This window comes from Engystomops pustulosus, chromosome 11 (genome assembly GCF_040894005.1).
Source record: "Engystomops pustulosus chromosome 11, aEngPut4.maternal, whole genome shotgun sequence".
NCBI lineage: Eukaryota > Metazoa > Chordata > Amphibia > Anura > Leptodactylidae > Engystomops > Engystomops pustulosus.
Window position 1 is genome coordinate 54,511,207 of NC_092421.1, and position 24,761 is coordinate 54,535,967.

Genomic DNA, 24,761 nt, shown 5'->3' on the forward strand with positions numbered 1-24,761 from the left:
TTAAAGGGGTAATTTAGCCAGTATAAACAAATGATGTAATTACAAGCAATAAAAACACTTTAAGATGTTCCAAACCCTAGATACCATCTGCTACTCAGATTTAACATCAGAAAGTCATGGATTGTCAGCCTTGTGGCCACACAAATGACAATATCCAAACCCCCTGTGGAGGGGATGAAAAGAGATGCAATGGCCCAATGACTTATATTATTATGTCCAGAAAGAAAAAGAATAGTCTGCTAGGATTTGTAGTTTTTCAGTGGCAACCTCCATAGAAAATAGTAGATGACCATTATACTGGAGAGCCACACATCAGACCACATCTCTTCTCAGATAGGACACCATGTACAATCTGCTCAGCTCCTTCTGCTCTATAACATGCTGCCTGCAAATAATACACCATGTACAATCTGCTCAGCTCCTCCTGTTCTATAACATGCTGCCTGCAAATAATACACCATGTACAATCTGCTCAGCTCCTCCTGTTCTATGTACCTTAAACATGTAACATGTTTCCTGCAGATACCACACCATGTAGAAGAGAAGAATTCACATCACTCCCAGGTAAGCTCAGGTAAATTGAATAGGGTACCAAGCCGAAAAGAATTGATCATAGAAACTCGACACTGTTTTCCGTATATACTCGTGTATGAGCCGAGACTTTCAGCACAAAAAATGTGCTGAAAAACCTCGCCTCGGCTTATACACGAGTCAATGATAAACATAAATACATTAATACTCACCCTCCGGTGTCCCCGATGTTCCTCGCGGCTGCCGGCGGCTTCTTCACTCTTCTCTGGCCGGGAGATCGCGCTGGCCGTCGCACACTGTGATGCAGATGACGTCATCAGCGGCGACAGAGCGGCATCACAGTGTGCGACGGCCAGCACGATCTCCCGGACAGAGAAGAGTGAAGAAGCCGCCGGGAGCCGCGACGAACATCGGGACAACGGAGGGTGAGTATTAAGTTTATTTCTTTATCTGTATAGGGGCGGCTGCATACTACATGGGGGCTGGCTGGCGGCATACTACATGGGGGCTGGCTGGCGGCATACTACATGGGGGCTGGCTGGCGGCATACTACATGGGGGCTGGCTGGCGGCATACTACATCCTCGGCTTATACTCGAGTCAATAGGTTTTCCCAGTTTTCGGTGGTAAAATTAGGGGTCTCGGCTTATACTCGGGTCGGCTTATACTCGAGTATATACGGTAGTAGAAAATTTATCTTTATATGTGATAAACAGGCAATCCAATGTAATAGTGTGCAACGTTTCGATCTGTAGTCAGATCTTCCACTGACACAGAATATGAGGGGAATTGCAGAGAATAAGGTAAACAAGCGGATATACCGCTGTAGCACAGGCAGAGTAAAAGGAGACACGGATCAACAACAGTGGAGATGGCGTTGCAGTGCCGAATTTCTATGATCAACACCCCGTGTATAATCTACTCAGCTCCTCCTGTTCTATAACATGATGCCTTCAAATAGGACACTATGCATACCGTTAATCTGTTCAGTTTCTCCTGCTCTATATAACATGCTGCCTGCATTATGTAAATCTGTTCAACAGTTTATACTGTATTTATTCGGGTCGGGAAGTAAGAGTTCTCCATACAGATGCTGCCAATTAAGGACACCATGTAGTCGCGTGGAGTCTTATATCCATGGATGCTCCCCTAGAGGGATTCTGGGAAAATATGCCATGTTTTCCAGGATGGGATAAGGAAAACCATGCCTCTTTAAGCTACCTTGTAAGGCAGCTCCCTTGACATGAAGCATGACCTACAAGAGGCCTTATAACATGATGCAGGATTAAAACCAAACCAGTGCATCTATTCCAGAAGTAACAGAAGGTAGCAAAAAGAGGCATGGTTTTCTCTATCGCATCCTGGAAAACTTTGCAAACACTGTACTTATTTAGATGGTTATAGGTTCTTTTTTTAAGAAGTATCAGGTAATACATTTACTCCCTATCCAAAGCATTGGCAGTCGAGCCCTCAGCGGAGCCGCCATCTCCCGCACCATCAATCCACAGAACAGGAGATAGATTGCAAGTCCACCGATAGACCAATACAGGACAATACAAGTCAATGATTTGCAGGCCATGGGACTCCATTGACTTCTAACAGACTTCACAAGTCCCGCTGGCGTGATCGTGTAGATCCTGAAGGATCCCTGCGGTCAGACTGCCCGTGATCCTAAATTTAGCGCCTATCCTGCAGATACATGGATGAGTATAAAACTTGATACAACCACTTTAAGTAGAATAGTAACTATCATGGCCGCAGGTTTTTATTTAATGCAAATATTCATTCTTACAAAGCCAGAAACAGAAAATGATTAGCAGTAAATTAATTCTGCGTAATAATTTGAGTAACAGGATGTTTGTTTTTAATGCGATTCCCCAAATAAAAGGATTTCTGTAGGAAGTGTCACGCTCGTTACAGATGGGGACCGCTTGTAAAATGTCACACATTAAATATTGATCGCGTTAATCTGAGAGCTGTCATTTTTAGTCTGTAAACTCATTAAAAATGTATAATGGGGTAAGAGATTCCATAAAGTTCACACCTCGCCTGTAATTACTGGCATTTTATACAGCATAATGTAGACAAAGTAGAAAAAAAAAAAGTTTAAATATATTCAACAGTTCCGGCTAAAACTGCAAAAGATGAAGAAGTTACATTTGTTCAGTGAAAAACTTATTGCATAAAATACAATCAAATTAATAATTTCTGCTACTACTTTACGCTTAAAACTATGCAAAAAAGACAAATCAAAAATAGCAATGACTCCAGCAATGCTATAAATATACAAGGACATGTAATTACTCCTTTGTTACCCGGCATGCTGTCACTAGAAGATCTGAGCTCACGTGTAACAAGTATCTGTCAGTCACGGCTTGGAATTTACTCCTGTCGCTAACCTATGATCACTTCTTCACTTTAGACCGTTCTTATCTGTATCAGAGACTAAAAGGAGTACAAAACATGCCTCGGAGAAATGCTTGCAGAATGTGAAAATCAGTTCACTAAATACAAAAATGATTGAACAAAAGTTGCATCCAAAAAAAATTATATTTGGCACAAATTGCACCTACGTTTTGCCCTTAAAAAAAAAAAAAAAAAATACATCCCAAATACTCAAAAGCATTGTGTGGGTCATTTTAGAAAAAAAGTTGTCTTGGAAGGGGTTGATTACTTTACCAAATGTTTTCTTTTTTTTGTAACGTGTGTGTGTAAAAGTGGGTGCAGGATACTAGGTCATTTACTATTACGAGTCTATCAAAAGTTTTGCACCGCTTCCCTGATATGTAAAGTCAAGCCCCCGGGCCAGAAATGTCTTTTACATCATCGGCTGCCATTCCTGCCCATCTGTGTCCACCTGTGAGCTCCAACTGTCCATGATCAATCTACCTTCCAGGACCTTATGATAAGTATTCTCAAATATCAGTGTAAGGGGACATACCGCCATGTGCTGGAGGTGAGGAGGAGGTGACCCCTCCTCCCTCCATAGGAAATAGCGGCACACGGCCGCACATCCGCCGAAAGATAGAGCTTGCTCTAATCTTTTTGCGGTGTGCGGCCAGGATCGGTGCCACACGTGTGGCACCGGATCCCCGCCGTGCCGCTAATGCCGTCTATGGGGACGTACATGCAGCCGCAAATTTGCAGCCGCATATATGGCCCCGCAGACGGCAGTGTGAATGAGCCCTAAGGTCTGGGAAGGTAGATAGAAGGTCTATCTCCAGACATTGTATGAACAGGAATGTCAACTGATAAGGTTGAAGACATTTCTGAACCAGTTTTTTTTACACCAATATCAAGAATGCGAAGCAGGGCTGTTAATAGATGTACAGGCGGCCCCCTACTTAAGAACACCCGACTTACATACAACCCCTAGTTACAAACAGACCACTAGATTTTGGTAATTTATTGTACTTTAGCCCTAGGCTACAATAAACAGCTGTAACAGTTATCACAGGTGTCTGTAATGAAGCTTTATTGTTACTTCTGGTTCTTATGACAACCCAACATTTTTAAAATCCAATTGTCACAGAGACAAAAAAATTTTTGACTGGGGGTACAATAATAAAGTATACAGTTCCGTCTTCCATACAAACTCAACTTAAGAACAAACCTACAGAACCTATCTTGTATGTAACCCGGGGACTGACTGTATATTGCCAAGTATACTGTGTATACTTGAGTAGAAGCAGAGTTTTTCTTCACAAAAAAAAGGTGCTGAAAACCCTAATTAGGCTTATACTCGAGTCTATGAAAAAAACCCTCTGTGCTCACCTTTCCGCCGCCCCTTTCCGCCCGCTCCTTCTTCAGTTCCCCACGTCTGTGTCAAACACACCATGAAGTCAGCCGCTTGCTGACAACAGTGTGTGCGCTGCCATCAGGATCTCGCGGAGAGCCAAAGACGGAGCTGGAGATGAAGACAGAAGAGGACCTGCGGAGGCGTCAGAAAGCTGGGCGGGGGCCTGGTTCTATAACTAGGGGGCATAGGTGGCTGGCTACATCTTACATAGTAGACTATTTCAATGTTAAACGTTGCTATAACTTTCCTTAAAGTGTAACCTACATTATTTGTACAGAATAGTTTTAGCACAGTAGGAGAGTGCCTTTAACAACAATTCCAACAATGCCGGTATCATACTTCTGGTTTCTTCCTAGCCAGAAATACAGCCACATATATTCATCAGCCCCATCTGTAAAAATCCCCTCAGCTACTCCTGAAGTGGGTGGGAACTTCCTGGCTGTGACATCATCTTAGGTCAGTGAGTCCAGAGAACTGAGGGCATTCCTTAGAGGACCCCTCCGTAAAAGGCCGTTTTTATATTCAATGTCTGATTATTTTTTTGTCATTTGTCATTATATTCTAAGGAAGTTGCCCCCCATCTGCAGACCACCCCTTTTCTGTGCAAAGAAGTGTATATTTACAGGCAGTCCCCGGGTTACATACAAGATAGGGTCTGTAGGCTTGTTCTTAAGTTGAATTTGTATGCAAGTCGGAACTGTATACTTTATCATTGTAACCCTCAGCCAAATTTTTTTTTTGTCTCTGTGACAATTGGATTTTAAAAATGTTGGATTGTCATAAGAACCAAGATTAACAATAAAGCTTCATTGTAGACACCAGTGATAACTGTTATAGCTGTTTCTTGTAGCCTAAGACTAAAGTACAGTAAATTGCCAACATCCAGAGGTCCGTTTGTAACTAGGGGTCGTATGTAAGTCAGGTGTTCTTAAGTAGGGGACCACCTGTACTGTGTTTTGTGTGCAGGATCTGAAAGTCATTCATTAGAACTGATGGGGAGTCTGCGTGGTGGGCAGTATTCTATGCAGTCTTCCATCCAGACTGCAACGTTTGTAATCGGATGACCTGAAGCATGTGATCAGTTCATGACATCACTCGAGGTCCTGCAGTTTTTACATGCTGCCACAATAATGAGGACTGATATTCAACTGCACCCAACAGCTAGTCTGCTAGTGTCCCTCCCAACAAAATCCACCCACCCTCTACAGCTACGGATTTCCATAGTAACCAAAATAAACAAAGCAAGAGAGACTCTCCGCCAGTAACTCCAGTGGTTACCTGTGGCACAACAATTTCTGTATCAAATACTAACCGTGACTTAGACATTCAAAACATGTCCCTTCATATAGCACTGGCCTAATCAGCCAATACCTTTCCCACATGTAATTTGCACATATCATTATAGAGCAAGAGGAGTGAAGTAGATTGTGCATACCGTCTTATCTGCAGGCAGCATGTTATAGAGCAAGAGATGAGCGGACGGGACATAAATGATGTTCAATCTCCTCAGTGACTTCAGCTCAAGAACATGCGTCCTGCAAAGTACACAGCCTTGTCCTAGAGTCCTGATGGCTACAATTTAAAGGGAACCTGTCTCTAAGATCAGTGCAAACCTAATAACCTAAGAGGAAAATTACTTTTAAAGTGTCTTTTCCTCTGGTAAAAACCGCCATCATCGAAAGTGCATGTCCGAACCACAAATATTAATGCCATACTTAAGCAGAAAGACAAATTAATCCGTGTTTAATGTTCACTTGTCTACCCCCTAGCACACAGATGGCTTATAAGGTACTTAAAGGGATAGTCTTTACAATGTAACCCCTTTGGTTATCCATTTAAACCCATCACCAGCTTTTTCCCCAATAAAATACCAGCACCCTCAGGTAGGGATGAAATACCTTTTGTTTTTTTGCATTCCCTCTTAAAAGATATCTACCACCAGATGACTAGTGGTAGATGGTCCTTACAAGCCTGCCTGTTACCTCTAGGGTAGAAGTAGTGGCGAACCTAGGGCACTGGTGCCAGAGGTGGCACTTTGAGCACTCTCTGTGGGCACCCAGGCCATCACCACAGCACAGAGTTTCCAGACAGGACTCAAAACCTCCTCCTGCAGTCCCTGGCCACCCAGGTTGTGCTGTGATCAGCGCCATTTTAAAGCTACAAATCCTTATCTGTCTGGGACTACAGGAGGAGCTAGGAGGTGCATGCAAAGCTGCATTATTACTGGAGCTCTTCCTCTTCAGGGGCCCCTGGAAGGAAGCTACAATGGTAAAAGAAAGGAGAAATTCAGATTAACTGTATTGGTGTCATCATGTTGCCATTTTGCATTTAAATAAGTGGGTTGTAGTTTGGGCACCATCTCTAAAAAGGTTCACCATCACTGCTCTAAGGGATGATGGCACTGCTTTTGGCTGCAAAGAAAAGAACTCTATAAAAATATGTAAATCTTGCGGACACAGCCCATCTGATGTCACCTGCTGTGGGCGGGACAAACGGGTGAATAATGAGCGGCGGGGAAATGTGCAGAATTAGTGAACAGCGGAGCCGTGGTGCGCTCAGGTGAGCAGTATTCTTGTGGTAGATGTCCTTCAAGTTAAACATAACCTATTTACCCAATTAAATTGCCTCTAAAGACATATACAAATTAGCTTAAAAAGGAGTAATTATTTAGCAGTAGAGTCGTCAAAGTCTGGAGGTGGACTTTCTAGTTGCCACATTTTTGGGCTATACTGCACCTAGAATCAGAAATGTGAGATTTCACATAAAAAGAGGGAATTCTAGAAAAGGGCATTTCTTATACTACTAGTTTCACGGGGTAAAATCAGGGGCAAGGTCCCTTTTGTGGGGTATGCTACAAATCTGTCATGTATGAACTGACCCTTCTACAATCTGCTGGAGCTCCCAGAGTATGACGAATTTTGTGAATAACAGAGGTGAGGTCTCAAATGCTTTTGAAAACCTTACATGACCTGAAGTTTTTTTATCCAAGCTTAGTTTTTAACTAAACTTGCAACAAAATTGCAAATCAGTAGTGCAGATAGTAAATTTTATAATAATATACTTTATTAAAGAAATATGTTCCTATGTCCTTTTCACTGTCTTCCATATTCAAGTAGTATATCAGCTGAGAGAAAGAAATCTGATAAATTATCTAGTGACTTAACTCTTAACAGACCCCGGATAGTCTTATCTCAGAGAGATGCATCAAGGGAAATATTCTCCAGGTGCTTAAAGCGCAACTGAGAAGTTAAAGGGGTATTCCCACTTTGGCAATCTAATGTTATTGTTAGTATGATGAAAAATAATACAATTTTCTAATATACTTTCTGTATCAATTCCTCACAGTTTCCTAGATCTCTGTTTTCTGTCCTTCTATAGAAATCTTCATTGTTTACTTCCAGTAGATAGAAATCTGACCGTGGTCACACAGGTGCACAGCTCGTTAGTATCATAGAGAGTAATCAGGACTGTGATATAACGAGCCGTGCACCTGTGTGACCATGGTCAGATTTCTGTCCACTGGAAGTAAAAGTAGAAGCTTTCTATAGAATGACAGCAAGCCTTTTCATTATTCAAACAATAGCAATTAATTGTTGAAATGGGAATATCCCTTCCACTGGCCACAAATAGTTTTAGCACAGCAGGGGAGAGCCTTTGACCATTTCATGCTTCTGGCTTTTTTCGCAGCCAGATATCCAGCCTGGTACATCGGTCAGTCCTCTTATAAATGCATATTCAGCTTCTCCAGAAGTGGGCGGTCAATAAGCTAAGGGAACGGAGGCCAGAGCAGCTTCCCTCACATCCCATAATGCCGGGCTTTTTTCTCTAGCACACAGATTATTACACAAATATATAGTGTTACACAGATAGCCTCCTTTCCTTATCTCTATCCTGTGTATGGGACTTCAGATACTGCGCTTACTATAAAAGGAGGAAGGGGCAGCTGCCATCAAGAGTGACAGTAAGGTTCAACCACACACGTAGTATATAACCTGGAAAATCTGCAGCATAACACAGAATTGTGGTTTATAGCATTCATGACCGTGCCACACACTCATTGTGGAAAAAAGACCTTCAATGGACGCCTTTCCACAGTTTTGGTCCACAGCACAAAAAGGGACATGCACTTGAATGCTGTGGATCCCGGGTTGGAAATCAACCTTTGCAATACAAAAGTTTAGCTCCAACTCCCTCTGGCTGCTGCAAAGTTTTTTTTAGGTTGTTTCTGATGTTTGTGCAATGGCTATGGGATTATCTATAGGTCAAATGGTGCAATCATTCTGTGAATCTGTTAATATAGAGTAGTGGACCCTAACTTTCAGTTGGGATGCCGCCATTCGGCTGCTTCTAACCCAGACAAGTTACCAGGTGTCCACCTGGCCAATCATATGCATGCCTAGTGGCATAAAGCTGTCCAATTGGCTGCTGTGCAACCAATAAAGCAACATGTCCAGATTAGGTGGAGCTGTCAATCGCAAGACGCTGAACCCAAAGTTCAGATCCGCTCATCTCTAGTTGTTAACCCAATTCAGGCTAAACCATTGTACCCATGGGAGATGCAAAATGTGCTGGGAAAAAACCCACTCTGCTTATACACACGGAGCATGTAGGTTTATTTTTTATGCACCGAGGGGTGGCAGCGCATTTCTTTACTGGGGAAGGCCTGCATGCAGCATTTCTTTACTCAGAGGCTGTGACCAATGCATTTCCCACCCTAGGCTTATACTAGAGTCAATAAGTTTTACAAGTTATTTGTAGTAATACTAGGGGCTTCTGCTTATACTCAAATACAATTATCTAAATGCATTTATAACAAAAGAAAGGTCGGCTTTTGTCAAATGCTTAAAGCTGCTGTAAGACGTGACCCACAAATCTACATGGCCGTGTTCACTCCCAGCTAAGGCGGGATGGATGGAGTCGGGGAACAGTGCGGAGGAATGTGGCCTCCTGCTTTCACGACATGCAATAACACTGAGGGTAGTGGGACTGGAAGAACTTTGATCGGACAAATGCTGGAGCTCGATGCTTTGTAGATTAGAATAGCTGAGTTTGCTATGGAAAGTCTATTTTTTTTATGCTCCTGATAACTTTCTCAACTCAGCATTTGACCAGAATTATCAGCGGAGTAGACAGATGCATAGAACGTCTTTGTTTCTCCAACATTTCCTTATGTATTTTTAAAAGCCGAGTTTTAAGTATCTAGAACGAATTAATGTAATTGACCGAGCCAGTATTTATCCCACTGCTGCTCAGACAGGAATATCATTAAGACCTGGCACACGGCTTGAGTGTTCCCATTATATGTATACAGCATAGGCTGGTATGCGAATATGGAGCAGAGCCGAGCAGTGCAAGCAGTCTGCATCCACACAATCATTCGGACAGTCCTTCTTGCATTAGCATCCTACAGGTTTTTCTACCCCTGAAAATTGCATAATGTGACAATATCAATCTAATGAGCATAGATGCTTTTAAGAACATACACTCAATGGCAAAATTAGGAAACACTATTAGGAACAGAACAACCCAATGGTGATGGTTGTTTCAAGTATTTGAAACATTGTTACTGCTCAGTATATGTTGCATCCAGCAGGAAACAATGGAAGAAAAGGAGGAGCAGACTGCACTATATCCTCCTACTTGAGCTTAGTGGAAGATATTGGAGGCTATGGGAGACTGATGCTATTGTATGGCATCCCTCTCCAGCCTCCGCTGAGCATAGCCTGTGGGCATTTTCCTGGTGACACCACGAAAATCAGCAGCAGCAAATCAATGGAATACATTATTAGCCGTCCATTGCAAGGATACAATAGAAACCTCCTGACATACCCTTACATCAGAGGGAATAAAAGAAGATGTGAATTGAGCCCAAAGGGTTTTCCATAGCATCACATAACATCAGTGTTTCTTCTCCACACTACATGAAAATAGCATTCCCTACACTGGAAAACATCTAAGCATCAGACAGCGAAACTATTTGCCCCACATTTGCAACTGTGCTACAACCCAACAGGCATGTAAGCCTCTTAATTACATAACCAGCAAAACCATGCAGGCTTTGTTTGTGCTTTTCTTACGAAAATCCCCCCCTTTTGTGCCAGCTCTATTACAGAGAATCACGGCCTTATTGCTGAGTCCAGGGATAGGCAGAACATTCCTTATCACAAACTGATATAAACTAGTACAAAGGGAAGCAGGCGGAGGTCTGCACAACCTACATCGCGATCAAAGATGAGCACATGCGTAAACTTTGGACACTCGCATTCCCCTGGATCTCTGGTAACACATGATTAGCAAGTGCCAAGCGTGAGGAGATTAAAAATAAATAAATAAAAAGCGTGCCAGAAATTGATACCGGTTCAAGTATCGTCCATCAAAGTTACAGTTTTATCAATGTGATCGATCACCCATCGGTGTTTACTTCATAAAGGTTTTCTGCTCCACGAACAAACACAGGCTGAATTGACAGATTTGTGGATTTGGGATCATGTCAACAAAAGCCTTCAGATAGGTCTCCTGTATGCTAGGCAAATGTTCCTGTGAAGGGTTCTGTACACGCAGGGCTCCAATCAGATCTGTGCTGGAGGCTATATCACATATTAGGCTGCACTCAATTGTGCATTAATCTGTAAAATGATGGACACCGTGTTGGGACCTCATCACTATCTAGTTCATTTTAGAGGAGGGATCTGAACCGTAGTAGTCGACAGATAAGGAAATCTACCATTTTAAAAAAGGACAAAAACATCTACAAATACTTACCTATGCTCCGCTTCATCATGATCCTGGTGCTTGTATTCTCTAAGCTTGACACACTGGGATCATCTAGAAAAGAGCTCTAAAAAGCAGCCCGGAGCACAAGGACACGACATCTGGCACTCCGGGCTGCTAATTATGCACAACCCCTTTGTAACATCTCCTCCCTCTCCAACATGGTAGAGGGAGGTATGGGGGTGTGCATAATTAGAAGTCGGAGTGCCGAATATCATCTCCCCACGTTCCGTGCTGCTTTTGTAACTCTTTTCTAGATGATCCTGGACTGTCAAGCTTATAGAAGACAAACGCCTGGATCAAGATGAAGAGGAGCATAGGTAAGTATTTATAGAAGTTTTTTTACTTTTTGAAAATTCTAGATTTCCTTTAAGGTCCCCTGCCCACACAGAAATATTTTCTTACAAGGGCTTTTTTAGTCTACACCTGAACAGAACTCGGACTCATTGCTAGTCTATTGTGCTATGCACATGTCAGATGTCTTTCACAGGCCTTTTAATACAAACCTTTAAAGGGAAAAAAAACACTTCACTGTACCGGTTTGAGCCATATGTGAAACTCACGTATTGAAGTTAATGGGTGAGAGAATAAAAAATAAAAAAAAAATTAAAAAGCCAGCCATCCCAGTGCACACAAGTACATGTTTCAATGAAGTCGCTGTGAAAATAATTAAATATTAGGCCTACAAAAAGGATGGCACAAAATCATATAGCACCAAGACCAAAATCTTACTGGACTGATCAAAACCGCTCAACTTGACAGTCCATTCACGTGCAACTGGCCTAACAGCGATCACGTGAGAAATAACTAGGTAAGTCAATAAGGTCCAATTACCTTCCATATTTTAATACAGGAAGTCTACGGGTTATGTACAAGATAGATTTCCTTTAAGAACAAACCTAAAGAACCTAACACTTTTTTAAACAAAACACCTACAACTTGCTCCCGACGCTGGTGTTTGCTAATCTTGACACACTGGGATCAACTAGAAAAAAAAAAAAAAAGGTTACATAAAGCAGCCCGGAGTGTGGGGATGAGATGTCCAGCACTCCAAGCTGTCAATTATGTACACCTCTCACACCTCCCTCTCCCATGCTGGAAGGAGGAGGGGATGTCAGGTGAGAGGCGCAAATTAGTTTTTTCTAGGTGATCTCGGCGTGTCAAGCTTAGAGAAGACTAGCGTACATTCACAGGTAGCAGTTAAAGCTGCTTCATAAGGTCTTTCACCTATTAACAAAACTATGCCTAAAATCAACTCAAAACTGATTGCAATGCAGTTTTAGGTTTCAGCCTCGCATTCAGTTTTACAGATGCAGTTTTTGAACCCAAAAGCAGGTGTGGATCATAATGGGTGAGGATTTATCATTACTCAGTGCTAACTGCAATACTAAAGACCAAGGTCCACCAGGAACATGTCCACGTACGGAGAAATTAGAAAAAAATTTCACATTCAGTAAATTTGAATGACGCCGTCTTCTATGTGACATGCAGAGTTCAGTCCAGTGATGTAAGGTTTGGGCCAGGAAATCAAGTGTTTTTCTCTTTTCATTTATCTCATTTACATTTTTAAGCTTCAGAATATATGAAATAAGCGTAAAATACTGCTCATTTATTCATGTCAGGAAATATTCACATAGGACTAAACAATGACCTTGACAAAATTGCATATTCTCTATTTTTGATCTCCAGTATTATATGTAATGTGTATGACCATAACAGAGACTATACTTCTCACCCCAGACAAGTATATAGCAGGACTTCTATATACACCTGAGAGTGACCTCTCCCCTGCACATTGTGGACAAACCAGTCTGTGCAAGCACACTCCATTTACACTTTCACTACAGCAGATCGTCCCGAGTCGGGAGTCCAAAATTCTATAGGGTTCTGCAACTATGCAGACCTGCCGAAGCTCAAAATATTGTATACAAATAGGAAATCTGGCCAGATACATTGCTGTACACTATAACTCTGCCTTGCTTTTTGCCTGTGGCTACATAAGCTAAATTAGACCAATATAAAAATTAAAAACCGCCACATTAGTTCTCCGTAGAAGTCATCTTACAAACTGCTGATGCTGGACGAAGTAATTAATATTCCCAACTTGTGAAGATTTATCGTGTCCTTGTCTCTATACCTGTCAAGCACAAAATAGAAGATTAAATTGGCACGAGAAGTGCACTGGCTGCTTAATGTATGCATCTCAATGCTGCGGAAGTCCCACTGCTGACCATCTCTTGTATTTTGATACCATTGTATTGCCCTGGCACAATTTTTTGCTATGTTATTTATTTTAAAGGGACACCCAATTTTACCCTATTGAACCACTAGCCCCCTCAGGTAAGGTATTAAAAGATCCTTAATACAATCTCCTCTTGTATGTGAAAAAAAAATCTCCTTCAAAGTCATAAAAAAAAAAAAAAAACACACACCTTTTGCCAAATCACCTTTTAAAGGCTGAAGGGGAGCATAATTTTGGACACCATCTTCAACTCTAACAATGCCTTTTAATCATGTTTGTGGGTAAGAAACTTGTCTTTCCGATCTTATCAGGTTCTGTGAGCTAGAGACTGTGCACGGACCTTGGTGCGTTTTTAAATGCATGGGTTTCTGCACGTTTACCGTGCTTTTGGCTGGTTTGTATCTGTTTTACAGCTGTTTACACTTCCAGAAATGAAGACACATGCATTTTCAGCGCTTTAAAAAACGCACCAAGAACGGTCCAAGAATGCAACGTGTGACAGCACCCTCAAAGGCATACCGGTAGTTGGAAATATGAGCTGCAGATAAGGATCCAGTTCCCGCCTATTTCCGAAACAATCTCTGGTTCTATAGCTCACAGAACCTCAAGCCTGATGTAATCCGAAAGATTAGATTCTTATACAGGCGGGTCCCCTACTTAAGGATAGCCGAATTACAGACGGACCCCTCTGCCCAGCGTGACCTCTGGTGAAGCTCTCTGGATGTTACTATAGTCCCAGGCTGCAATGATCAGCTGTAAGGTGTCTGTAATGAAGCTTTATTGATAATCCTTGGTCCCATTACAGCAAAAAATTTTGAAACCAATTGTCTCTGGGGCAAAAATTTTTTTTGTCTGGATCTACAATTATAAAATATACAGTTTCGAATTACATACTAATTCAAGTTAAGAACAAACCTATGGAACCTATCTTGTACGTAACCCGGGGACTGCCTGTATTTAATTTGATAACAAAAGCACGGTTGTCTGAAGTGACTCTTCCACTTCAGCTTTTAAAACTGTCTGACTTCTGGCAAAATTGGACTCTTCTCTGCTCAATGACTTTGGAGGAGATTTTTGGGAGAGATTTTACAAAAAAGAGGGACTTCTAGAAAGGACATTTCAGTCGCTTTAAAGAAACTTGTTAAATCTGTGGAACTCTGTAAATGGACGCCATATGATGAAGCAGCCTGCGTGTCCGGCACCTATACTCCATGGACGTCCTTTGCATTCATCACAGCTCAAATCCCAGTTGTCACCCAGCTTTATCAGAACTTCCTCACATGACAGTAATAGAAGTGCCATAAGTCGCAACACACAAATTTTTCACATATTTTATTAAATGAAAGCCTCGGCGATTCGTCGATGAGAGAAAATTCTCATCCTGAGGTAAAAATGATCTTTGATTTTAAACTGCAAATCTTTTGTAAAGTCAGGAGTGTCAAATTCACTAAAACCTTCAGAAATTTCAATTACTTTTGCCTATTATTACCAGCGTTTCATCTCTGCAGACAGCGCAGTGTGAGGGAGTCTTGTCTGTGGTTCACAGACCATAGAAATGTGAGCGCCATGTCCGCCGGTCTCACTACTATCATGTGACTGGATGTGTATTTGGTTACCAGCGGCCTGCACACATTCTCACCCTTCATGTCTCTGGTGAGCACATGTCTGCATACACAGAGCTGACCACACGTGTCATGACTATTAGTGCCAATAGTTTACAACATACAATACTTACAAAATATCCTATTTTCAGGTCCACAACAACCAAATAGAGCACCCGTTTCATTCCTCACACTAAAGACAGTCTATCCTAAGGTCCGGCTTCTGCTGTACAGTTACATGTCATCAATTGCTCCCTGTTATCAGCCACTCCCAGGCAGCGGAAAGCGAAGCCGTGATAACTTCAATATACATCAGGCCACCTACACGTGGCTTAGCTCCATTTTGTCATTTTACCAGACAAAATAGCGTAGCACACAATGCAGACATTTACAGACATGTACCCCTGCCATAAAGAATAGTTCAGCGTCACCAAAATTTCAAACTTAAAGGGATTGCTTCAAGTTATTTTCGTTTAACCCCTATCCATAGGACCCGGGTACAACAGTCTGATAGGTGGGGGGTCCAACCGATCACAAGAATTGTCTCCAACAGGTCGAGCGTACATCCTGCACAACATTCAATTCTTTGGGAGCATAGGGCTTTGACGAATACAGTGCTCGGTTATCTCCCAAATGCCATGTCAATGTCTATGAGAGGACAGAGATATCAGAACGCAGTACTCTGCAATTTCCACTGCTAAAACAGTATTGGATGAAGTGTCAGGGTGCGTGCTTAACCTGCCGCTCCACCATTAGTGAGAAGAGGGCCTCCATTCTCCTGATTACTTGCCCCAGGAAGAAGCTACAACGCAAAACCTTGGGTCAGACATTTTATGGCTATTTAACACATGCAAAGTTTTAGATATGCACATTTTGAAGTGAGAATTGTACTACAATAATGAATATTTAATTGATCCTACAGGCTACGCTATATGTTCACACTATTGTTGCGTTGACCTAATGAAGTGTTGCAGGGACGAAATTGCACTGTGTGAACGGTGACCTTTTTACTGCATCTGATATTTGACACCAACATAAATACCTATATTGCTGTTCCCGGACATTCCTATACGGTACTGTGGTGAAGCTATAGCTATAGTGGTTTATTGTATTGCACATTGAATGTTAATACTAAACACAACTGGAGAGGAGTGTTTATCTTTCTATTCTGTATACGGACAAAGGGTCTGTGGTGGCCCAATAATTCTTTATCTATCCGCTTCCCTTATCAGCCTACAAAACATTATTAATAAGTTATCATATTGTGGTTGTCCAAATTCTACAATCCCCTCATGACTTCCCCAGAGAACTGCTTTAAAACAGATTAAAAAATGCACCCCATAAGGTGGTAGACACCCAGGGCCAGCTGTAACTATGAAGAACTTATCATCTACTAGAAGTGAAAAGCTTTAACAGTTATGTAAATAAATGGAATCTACTAAAGGAAGCCATTAACTATGAAAAATCAATATACACACACGTTATATGTCAATATGCTGATAACACAAAATGATTGCTAACATGCACAATTATAGCTGGAACTGGTAATCAGTCTCAGGATAGGGTGGTCTCCTTAAAGGGGTGGTCTTCTCAAAGGGGTGGTCCTTTGGAAAAGCTTTACTTTGCAATGTGCTACTTACAGATACAATTATGTGACACGTGTAGCAAAAAGTACAGTAAAGCTGGGAAGGGACAGTAGATTGCTGCTGGACAGCGCTTCCACTACAGGAACCTCAAGTCAACGTTCCAGATAAATCAATGGGAGTCTATTCACACTACACATGAGGCACTTGTATACAAATAAATACTGAGTTACTTTTTTTTAAAATCTAAGATGCACCTAAAGTCTTTTTTAGGCCATCAAGACTCATCGAACCAGTAGGCACAACATACCAGACAGTGCATAGCCCTAAAGGCTTCTTTCTAGGAGTCATCATAAAACCTAGAAAGCTCACTACATGCAATTTCCTTTAAAAAGTTAGGTCTACATTTACAGCTAACGTGCCAGCATGTTCTTCCCAACCAGGCGGGCATACTACTTGGTCAGAAAGGTCCACCTTGACCTCTACTGAGTTTCCTTTAGGAGCTAGCAATTGAATACCGTGTAGAAGAAGTTTACTACACAAGTAATGGAGACCTAAACAGATCAACAAACATATAAGCATCATCTAACATCGCCTTATCACACCCACCACACCAGGAGTTCCCACCTTTTTTGAATTCTTCCAGCATGGCATCGAGCTTGGTGTCATTGAAGACAAAGTGTAGAGGGTGATTGTAGAACTTGGTGATAGTCTTTAAGGGTGTGCTGTCATCAGGGTCTACAAAAGCCAAGTCTTTGACAAAGAGGAGGTCCACAATGTTTGACCGTTCCCCTTCAAAGACTGGGATACGGGTATATCCGCTTTCCATGATCTCGGACATGGTGTTAAAGTCCAGGATAGCATCTCCAGCCATCATAAAGCAATCTCTCAATGGGGTCATTACGTCTTCCACCGTTTTGGTCCTGAGCTCTAATGCCCCTTGTATAATATTGAGCTCCTCTTTGACCAGGTCGTTATACGGGTCAGTCACCCTCAACATCTCCAGCAATTTCTCCCTATTATAGACCGTCCCTATCTCCTGTCCTAGGACACAGTCCAATAATTTGCTGACTGGATAGGATGCCGGGAAGGTCATCATCATGAAGAACTTGGTTAAGAAGATGGTGTTGGCTCCTACGGCCAAGCCATGCCTAGAACAGATGGCTTGGGGGACTATCTCACCGAAGATGACTATGCCAATGGTGGAGACCACTACGGCCACCAGACCGGAACCGGCAATGTCATCCAACAGGATGGTCAGGGTGGTGTTGACCAGGACGTTGCCCAGAAGTAGAGAGCAGAGTAGGTAGTTGCCCTGGCGGCGCACCGGCTCTATCCTTTTGGCGTAGTTCTTCTCACGGTCCGTTCCACAGTTTTGGACGATCCTTAACTCCATGGGGTCCAGGGCCATGAGCCCCAGGTTGAGGCCACTGAACATGCCGGATAGGCACAATAACATGGCGATGAAGATGACCTGAAGCCAAAAGGGCAAGAGAAACTTCTTCTCCTCCACCACAATGACCCTGGTGTCATCGCCGGCATGGTAGACCCAGGTGGTCTCGGTCCAGGGCTGGTGGGCTCCGGGGCTGGGAGGGGGGCTGGACACGGACGTGCACAGGTAATAAGCCTTGCTCTTCTCAGTCTTCCGCAGGGGTTTGATCTCGATCTCCACGATGCCGGAGCTGCTGCGGCTCAGCTCGATGTGCGGCTGGATGAGGATGTCAGACGTGCGGATCCCGCAGGGGTGGAAGTCCTCCAGCGCCGGCTCCGGCCCGGGCACCCAGGGCGGCGGGTGCTCGGTGAACGCGATCTTGGACCACGTCTCGTTGTTGATGTCCAGCCCGTACACCCGCAGCTTGACCCGCGTCCTCTCGCTCACCCGCAGCGCCCCGTTGTCCATGAACATGACATCGTTGGTGTCCTCCAGCCGCAGCCCGATAATCACAGTCTCTGCGTCCTCCTCTTCCGCGGCCAGGCAACTGCTCAGCGCCAGCAACATCATCATCACCAGACATAGGACCCGGCCGTGACTGCGCGCCGCCATGTTGACAGTGGGCAGTGTGATGGAGCCGCCCGCCATCTTTGGTCCGGGAGGGAGGAGGAGGGGGGAGAGACAGCGGGGAACAGGGGCTTACATCCACTCTACTATTGACTTCATTCCCGGAGCGGCAGCGTACCCCCCTGCCCAGTCCGACACCCGCCCGGGTTCTGACAGAAGGCAGCAAGTGCGTCCCGAAGTGAACTAGTCTATTCTGAGCGGCGTGCACGCCGGCCAATCGAGCAGCTACTTTACATGTGAGAGGCGGAGAGTACTGACAGGTAAGGGGGCGGGGAGGTTTTTACTAGAGCGCATTGGACACTGGGGGCGTGGTTATATCATGGGGGCGTGTACGGCGTGCTTTAGTGAGACAGTTATTTTGCGGTACCGCATCAGTTCGCTGCTCGTCTTATCATTCATTTACAAACTTTAGTGGGGAAGACACTGGCGTGGTCGACGTTGAGTCAATACACACACGCCCTACATATAGATATATACATTCAAAGATCAGCCCAAACATCACAATAGCTGATGTGAAAAACATTCTTACAATAACACACTACAGTACAGGGATAAAACACATAGTAATGTCACAGTACAGGGATAATGCACCCAGTGATGTCACAGTACAGGGGTAACACACAGTGATGTCACAGTACAGGGATAATACACTGAGTGATGTCACAGTACTGGGATAATACACAGAGTCATGACACAGTACTGGGATAATACACACAGTGATGTCAGAGTACAGGGATAATACACTGAGTGATGTCACAGTACTGGGATAATACACAGAGTCATGTCACAGTACTGGGATAATACACACAGTGATGTCACAGTACAGGGATAATACACACAGTGATGGCACAGTACAGAGATAATACACACAGTGATGTCACAGTACAGGGATAATACACACAGTGATGTCACAGTACAGGGATAATACACACAGTGATGGCACAGTACAGAGATAATACACACAGTGATGTCACAGTACAGGGATAATGTACACAGTGATGTCACAATACAGGGGATAATACACACAGTGATGCCACAGTACAGGGATAATACACACAGTGATGTCACAGTACAGGGATTATACACACAGTGATGTCACAGTACAGGGATAATGTACACCATGCACACACTTGCCAGTGTGTCTGGCTTCCTCAGGGAGGAAAAGTAAATTAATAGTAAACAATTTCCTGTAATAAAGCTGTGATGGTAAAAGGAGACATTTCTAGTTTTACAGATTACTCCCAGCAGAGGGCACCATATCACTGCTGCAGATGGAGGAGATGGGAGAAAGCAGAGGAAATTAGTGGCTGCTCCATGTAGACACCTCTACACTGCTGGTAGGTAGAGGGAAAAGAGAATGTCCATTCAGTTCAGTGATTCAAGATTTGGTATGGGAAACCCTACCAGGATTTGTTTGTGGCAGGACATCAGCTCTGTCAGCATCCTCCGGACACTCACAGAACTGATTACAATGATAGTGGCCAGGGCCAGACATCTCTGCTACATACAGCAGAAGCAGAGCTCTCCGGCCCAATGTCATGATGTCATCCGCCTGCCGGATTCACTGCTACATACATCAGAAGGAGAGAAGAGAGGATCTGCTGCAAGGAACGGGGAAAGTTGAGTATATGGGGGAGACTTATCATACGCCGATAATCCTTCCCCGAATTCCCGCAACTCCGCACTCCTCTTCTCGGGTCTGTCATGCACAGTAGGCATTGAAATCCACTCCGTCCACTCACTGTGCATGCGCAGGTTCCTGCACTGCGTTGTTAAAGCGCGGGATTTTGTCCAGCCGGATAAACCCCAGAGAAGAGAATACTACTGGAGACCCCCTAAGCAGATAATAATACTGGAGACCCCCTAAGCAGATAATAATACTGGAGACCCCCTAAGCAGATAATAATACTGGAGACTCCGAGAGCAGACAAATATTGACACTGAACTCCCCTAGAGAAGACTATAGTACTGGAGACCACATATACTGGAACCCCCCAGGCATAAAGCCCCCAGTGCAGACAAATATTGGAGACCCCAGAGCACACAATAATAATGAATACACCTTTGAAGACAATAATAATAGAGACCCCCAGAGCATAAAATAATATTGGAGACCCCCAAAGCAGACAATAATACTAGAAACCTCCACAGCATAAAACTAATAATACTACTAGAGCAGACAAAAAATAAATAAATCCTTTCCTGGTTCTTCTTCTTCCTGCGGGTTCTTCTCTTGTCATTGTGCCGTTCTGCTCCTTGTCCCGTGCTGTATGTGGCGGCATCAGGACCCAGAGCACCCGGGAGCAGTACAGTACAGCTGACGAATACTTATCACTCCTGCATCTGCTCTGGGTTCTGACCTTGACACACACAACCAGTGTCAGGAGTCAGAATACAGACTGGACCAGCAGGGAGGACCTGGGAACAGCGAGAACTTCTCAGCTGTACTCACCACTACCCGGCCTCCTGCACCAATGAAAGCTTCCATCAGTTATGTTACATCAAGGGTTGTCCGCTTTTGGTAAATAATTGATATCATTCGTGTAATGAAAAGTTATCAATTCCTTACCGTTTTCTACATCTCTGTTCTATGTTACTTCCAGTGAATAGAATCTGTCCATGGTCATGTGATAGACATGCAGGTGCTTGAGCCGTTATTATCACACAACTCATATTACTCGCAGTGATACTAACAGCTTGTGCATCTGCATGTCCATCACATCACCATGGATAGATTCTATCCACTGGAAGTAAATAGAGAAGTACAGCAAGCAGAGATCTAGAAAACCACAAGGAATTGATTCAGAAAGTCTATTGAAAAATTGTATAACTTTTCATTACACAAATAATAGCAATTATTTCATAAAAGTGGCCAACCCCTTTAAGGACCCTGATCCTTCCATCAGTAGGATACAGTTCTAAAACTGTATATACACTAGCCAAATAGGGATACTTGGCTTGTGGGTGAAATTTCAGGATGAACCTAAAACGTACTCTAACCTTTATAGGGGAACGTGATCTACCATTCGCACAACGTGCTATTCTCCAACAAGAGCTAAATGGCAAAATGCACCGCAGGTCTTTGATCCATGAATAACCCACTAAATTTCTAATTTAATAAAATTAGAATTCAAACAATCCTCCTCATCATGCTGTTCACATTTTGACATCATAACACTAAGGTGACACATAACAATTGATCAGAAGTACCTTGCCATTACACGGCTTCAAGCTGCATGTTTACAGACGGAAGTGGCCACTGAGCTTAGAGTGTCACAGAGTGTCATCTGCAATTTGCAACTGCGACACAGAGAGAGTGGAAGAGTCGCAGAAAGGTGTAATAGGAGATGCCTTTTGGAAATATCTCACACTAGTGTCTGCTTCATTGTGAGCAGTGTCCCACTAGCTGAATTCCATGCAACTCATAGCACATTTAAGGGAAGTGAGATGCACATAAGACCACTCAAAACCATTTAGATGAAAGTGGCCTGTGTTAGAAGTGCTGATTCGTCATTCATTGTCATGTTGGGCCAGGAAGCATCTACGCTGGACAAGGGACTAGTGGGCTTTTATTCTGTTCACTGATGAATTTCAATTCACTGTGGGCAAAAATGAAGCGCTATGGAGTGCAGTCGGATACATCAGGAGGCTTTGGCCTAGTGACTGCAGGCACAACCAGTGACTTCACGCGTGAAAAATCAGCTGTAGCGAGTGCACCAGTGCAGGGACACAAGTGCCCCACGCTGGACCACTCCCCAGCCGGACATGCTGCCTGGTGTGGACCTGGTGTGAAGATGAAAATAATCATAAATGCTTGTGATTATTCTACGCCAGTGTTCAGTGCAGAAGTCCTGATAAATAATAATTTGCATACAAAATAGGACCAAAATATCACTTTACAATGTTATGGCTCCAAAAGTATTCAGGTAATAATAATAATGCTAACAACATTGCTATTCAGTGTATAATCCGATTTCCATTCAAAGGAGTAACTTGAAGCTGCCCCAATGCAAACTCTATACCAAACCACCAACTATTACAGTATGTTTTGTCTATAGAACTGGACTGGACTTCTGATATTGGATATATCAGCCCCTTAATGTATGCCCCTGGTCCCATGCTTTCCAATTCAAAGCTTTTACATACAGCCATATATATTTAAAATTAAACCTGTGACATAGTTGGATATATGGCACTTACTGTAGTTTATCCCAGTGTATGTTACACTTGTGGGGACAAGTGTAGGGAAAGTCTCTATGGGAAGAGTCTGTGGACCCTCTGGGCCACCGCAGGGGTTGGTATGAGACTCACGGTGGCAGCTAAGGTAACCAATGCAGGAAACAGTCACAACCTAAGATGACAGCAGGAACGCAGAGGAGCACTGGTAACGCTGGTAAGGAGTGAAGACACCGCTGGGCTGGAACCCTGGAAGGCACTGCAAAAGCACAGGAATGCAGGAGGTCACCACTGGGCCGGAACCCTGGACGGCACAGCAGGAGCATAGTCTTATGGGAACAGACCACAGGATATGGACCAGAGGAGATGGACCACAGGATACGGACCACGAGACACGGACCACCGGACACAGACCACAGGATACGGACCACAGGACACGGACCACCGGACACGGCCACAGGAGGCGTCTGGAAACTAACAGGAAACGGGACCTTGGGAACATACGGGAGGCTATCACTTCAGTGGGAAGACTTGAAGATCCGGCAGGGAGTGAAGGGAGCCGCCGTGTTATATAGGAAACCCAGAAGTGACCAGTGCCAATGGGAAGGACACTGGCCCTTTAAGTTCATAGAAGTCAGATGCGCAGTGGGACCGCGTGGCCTGGATGGCAGGAGGCGTACGCCCTGCACGCCGGGACCCGCAGAACAACCAGGAACCAGGATAGGTAAGTCCGACAGGGGAACGGGGACACAGCAAGGCACGGGTGAACCCGCATGGATCACCCATGACAGTGTAGTTGTATTGAGGCAAATTTGGATTGCATCACTACCAGTATGTTGTCAGCTTAAAGGAACCTAATATTTGATTAGATGCATTATGAAGCAAACATACCTTGAGAATGCTGTAGCTACACTGATGCAGGATAATATCTTGTTCAATCCCTGAGCTGATTGAACATTCAGGACCTTGGGAAAGCTTGAATCAGCATGGCTTCCTTGATCAACACTGATCTTGTTATTACGAATGGAGGTTAGTCAAACATGACTAATCAACTTGAGCTGGATCACTCATACACAGCAGCTGGGGGATGGTGCAGCAATTAATTATTGTGTCTGGCGTGGGGGGAACAGTGATTGCATCATCTTCTCCTGCAGAGAAAAACTCAGGAGTATAGAAGAGTCTGTTACTGTATCCACTGACTTGTAGGTCCTGCACACTCCTGGATGGAGGCTTAGAACTTAAAGACTGATCTTGTGGACGCTATCATTTTTAGGAGCCCAAATATCCCTTTCACACAACCATCAAGACTTTCTGAAGTTCAATTGAATGTTTCGAAAATCCTTTGCTTTTCGCTCCTGAATGGATGTAACAATATAGCAAGAGTTGCTTGGAAACATAATCTGTCCAGTGGTTGAGTTTACTGGCGCCTTGCCATGTCCAATAGCCGGCAGCTGGCTTTATAACAGTCCTGCACAAGCATTGGCTGTCATGTGGACACTCATGTTTGTGTTTTGCAACATTTTGTTCGCTTATCTCCAAAGGTACAATGCTTTCAGGCAGCTATTGAGTTCATTTGCAGGGGTTGATATTAGAATGACAGTTAGTGTTAACAAAAAAACACTGGGTCACGAAAGGAACATGATCTGGAAGCCATTTAGATGTTAGCAATATACTGGTAGTGGTTTATGAGGTCAATATCTCATGATAGGTTCCTTCTAAGCATAGCCCAAGTTTTAAGTGCATGAGCACCAAACAGTTGATGGAATGTTCTCTGCCTTACGCTCTTACGACCTTTGCTTGTACTCGAGAATTTTATAGCTGGCCAGTGGCACATTCAGGGTTACCTCCCTGCAATAAGGCTTTGACTACTTTTCAATTAGAACAAGAGTGAGGTTAAACACTGCTAGGTCATCCTCAATGTGAGGCCAAGTGATGATCTGTAAGATTAAACCGATAAACAACTCATGTAATAATGAAACCAAATACCCTTGATGGCATCT

At 43.5% G+C, this 24,761-nt stretch overlaps 1 protein-coding gene across 2 annotated transcripts in view; it reads right to left on the reverse strand.

Annotated features, from left to right (window-relative positions):
- CNNM2 (cyclin and CBS domain divalent metal cation transport mediator 2) overlaps positions 1–18,619 on the reverse strand; it is an 85,770-nt gene extending 67,151 nt beyond the window's left edge. For both annotated transcript variants that reach the window (XM_072130780.1, XM_072130779.1), the window contains exon 1: positions 17,154–18,619. In XM_072130780.1, coding sequence (XP_071986881.1) covers positions 17,154–18,606 — 1,453 coding nt within the window. In that variant the 5' untranslated portion in view covers positions 18,607–18,619. The remainder of the gene's footprint in view (positions 1–17,153) is intronic.
- Positions 18,620–24,761: the final 6,142 nt, after the last annotated feature.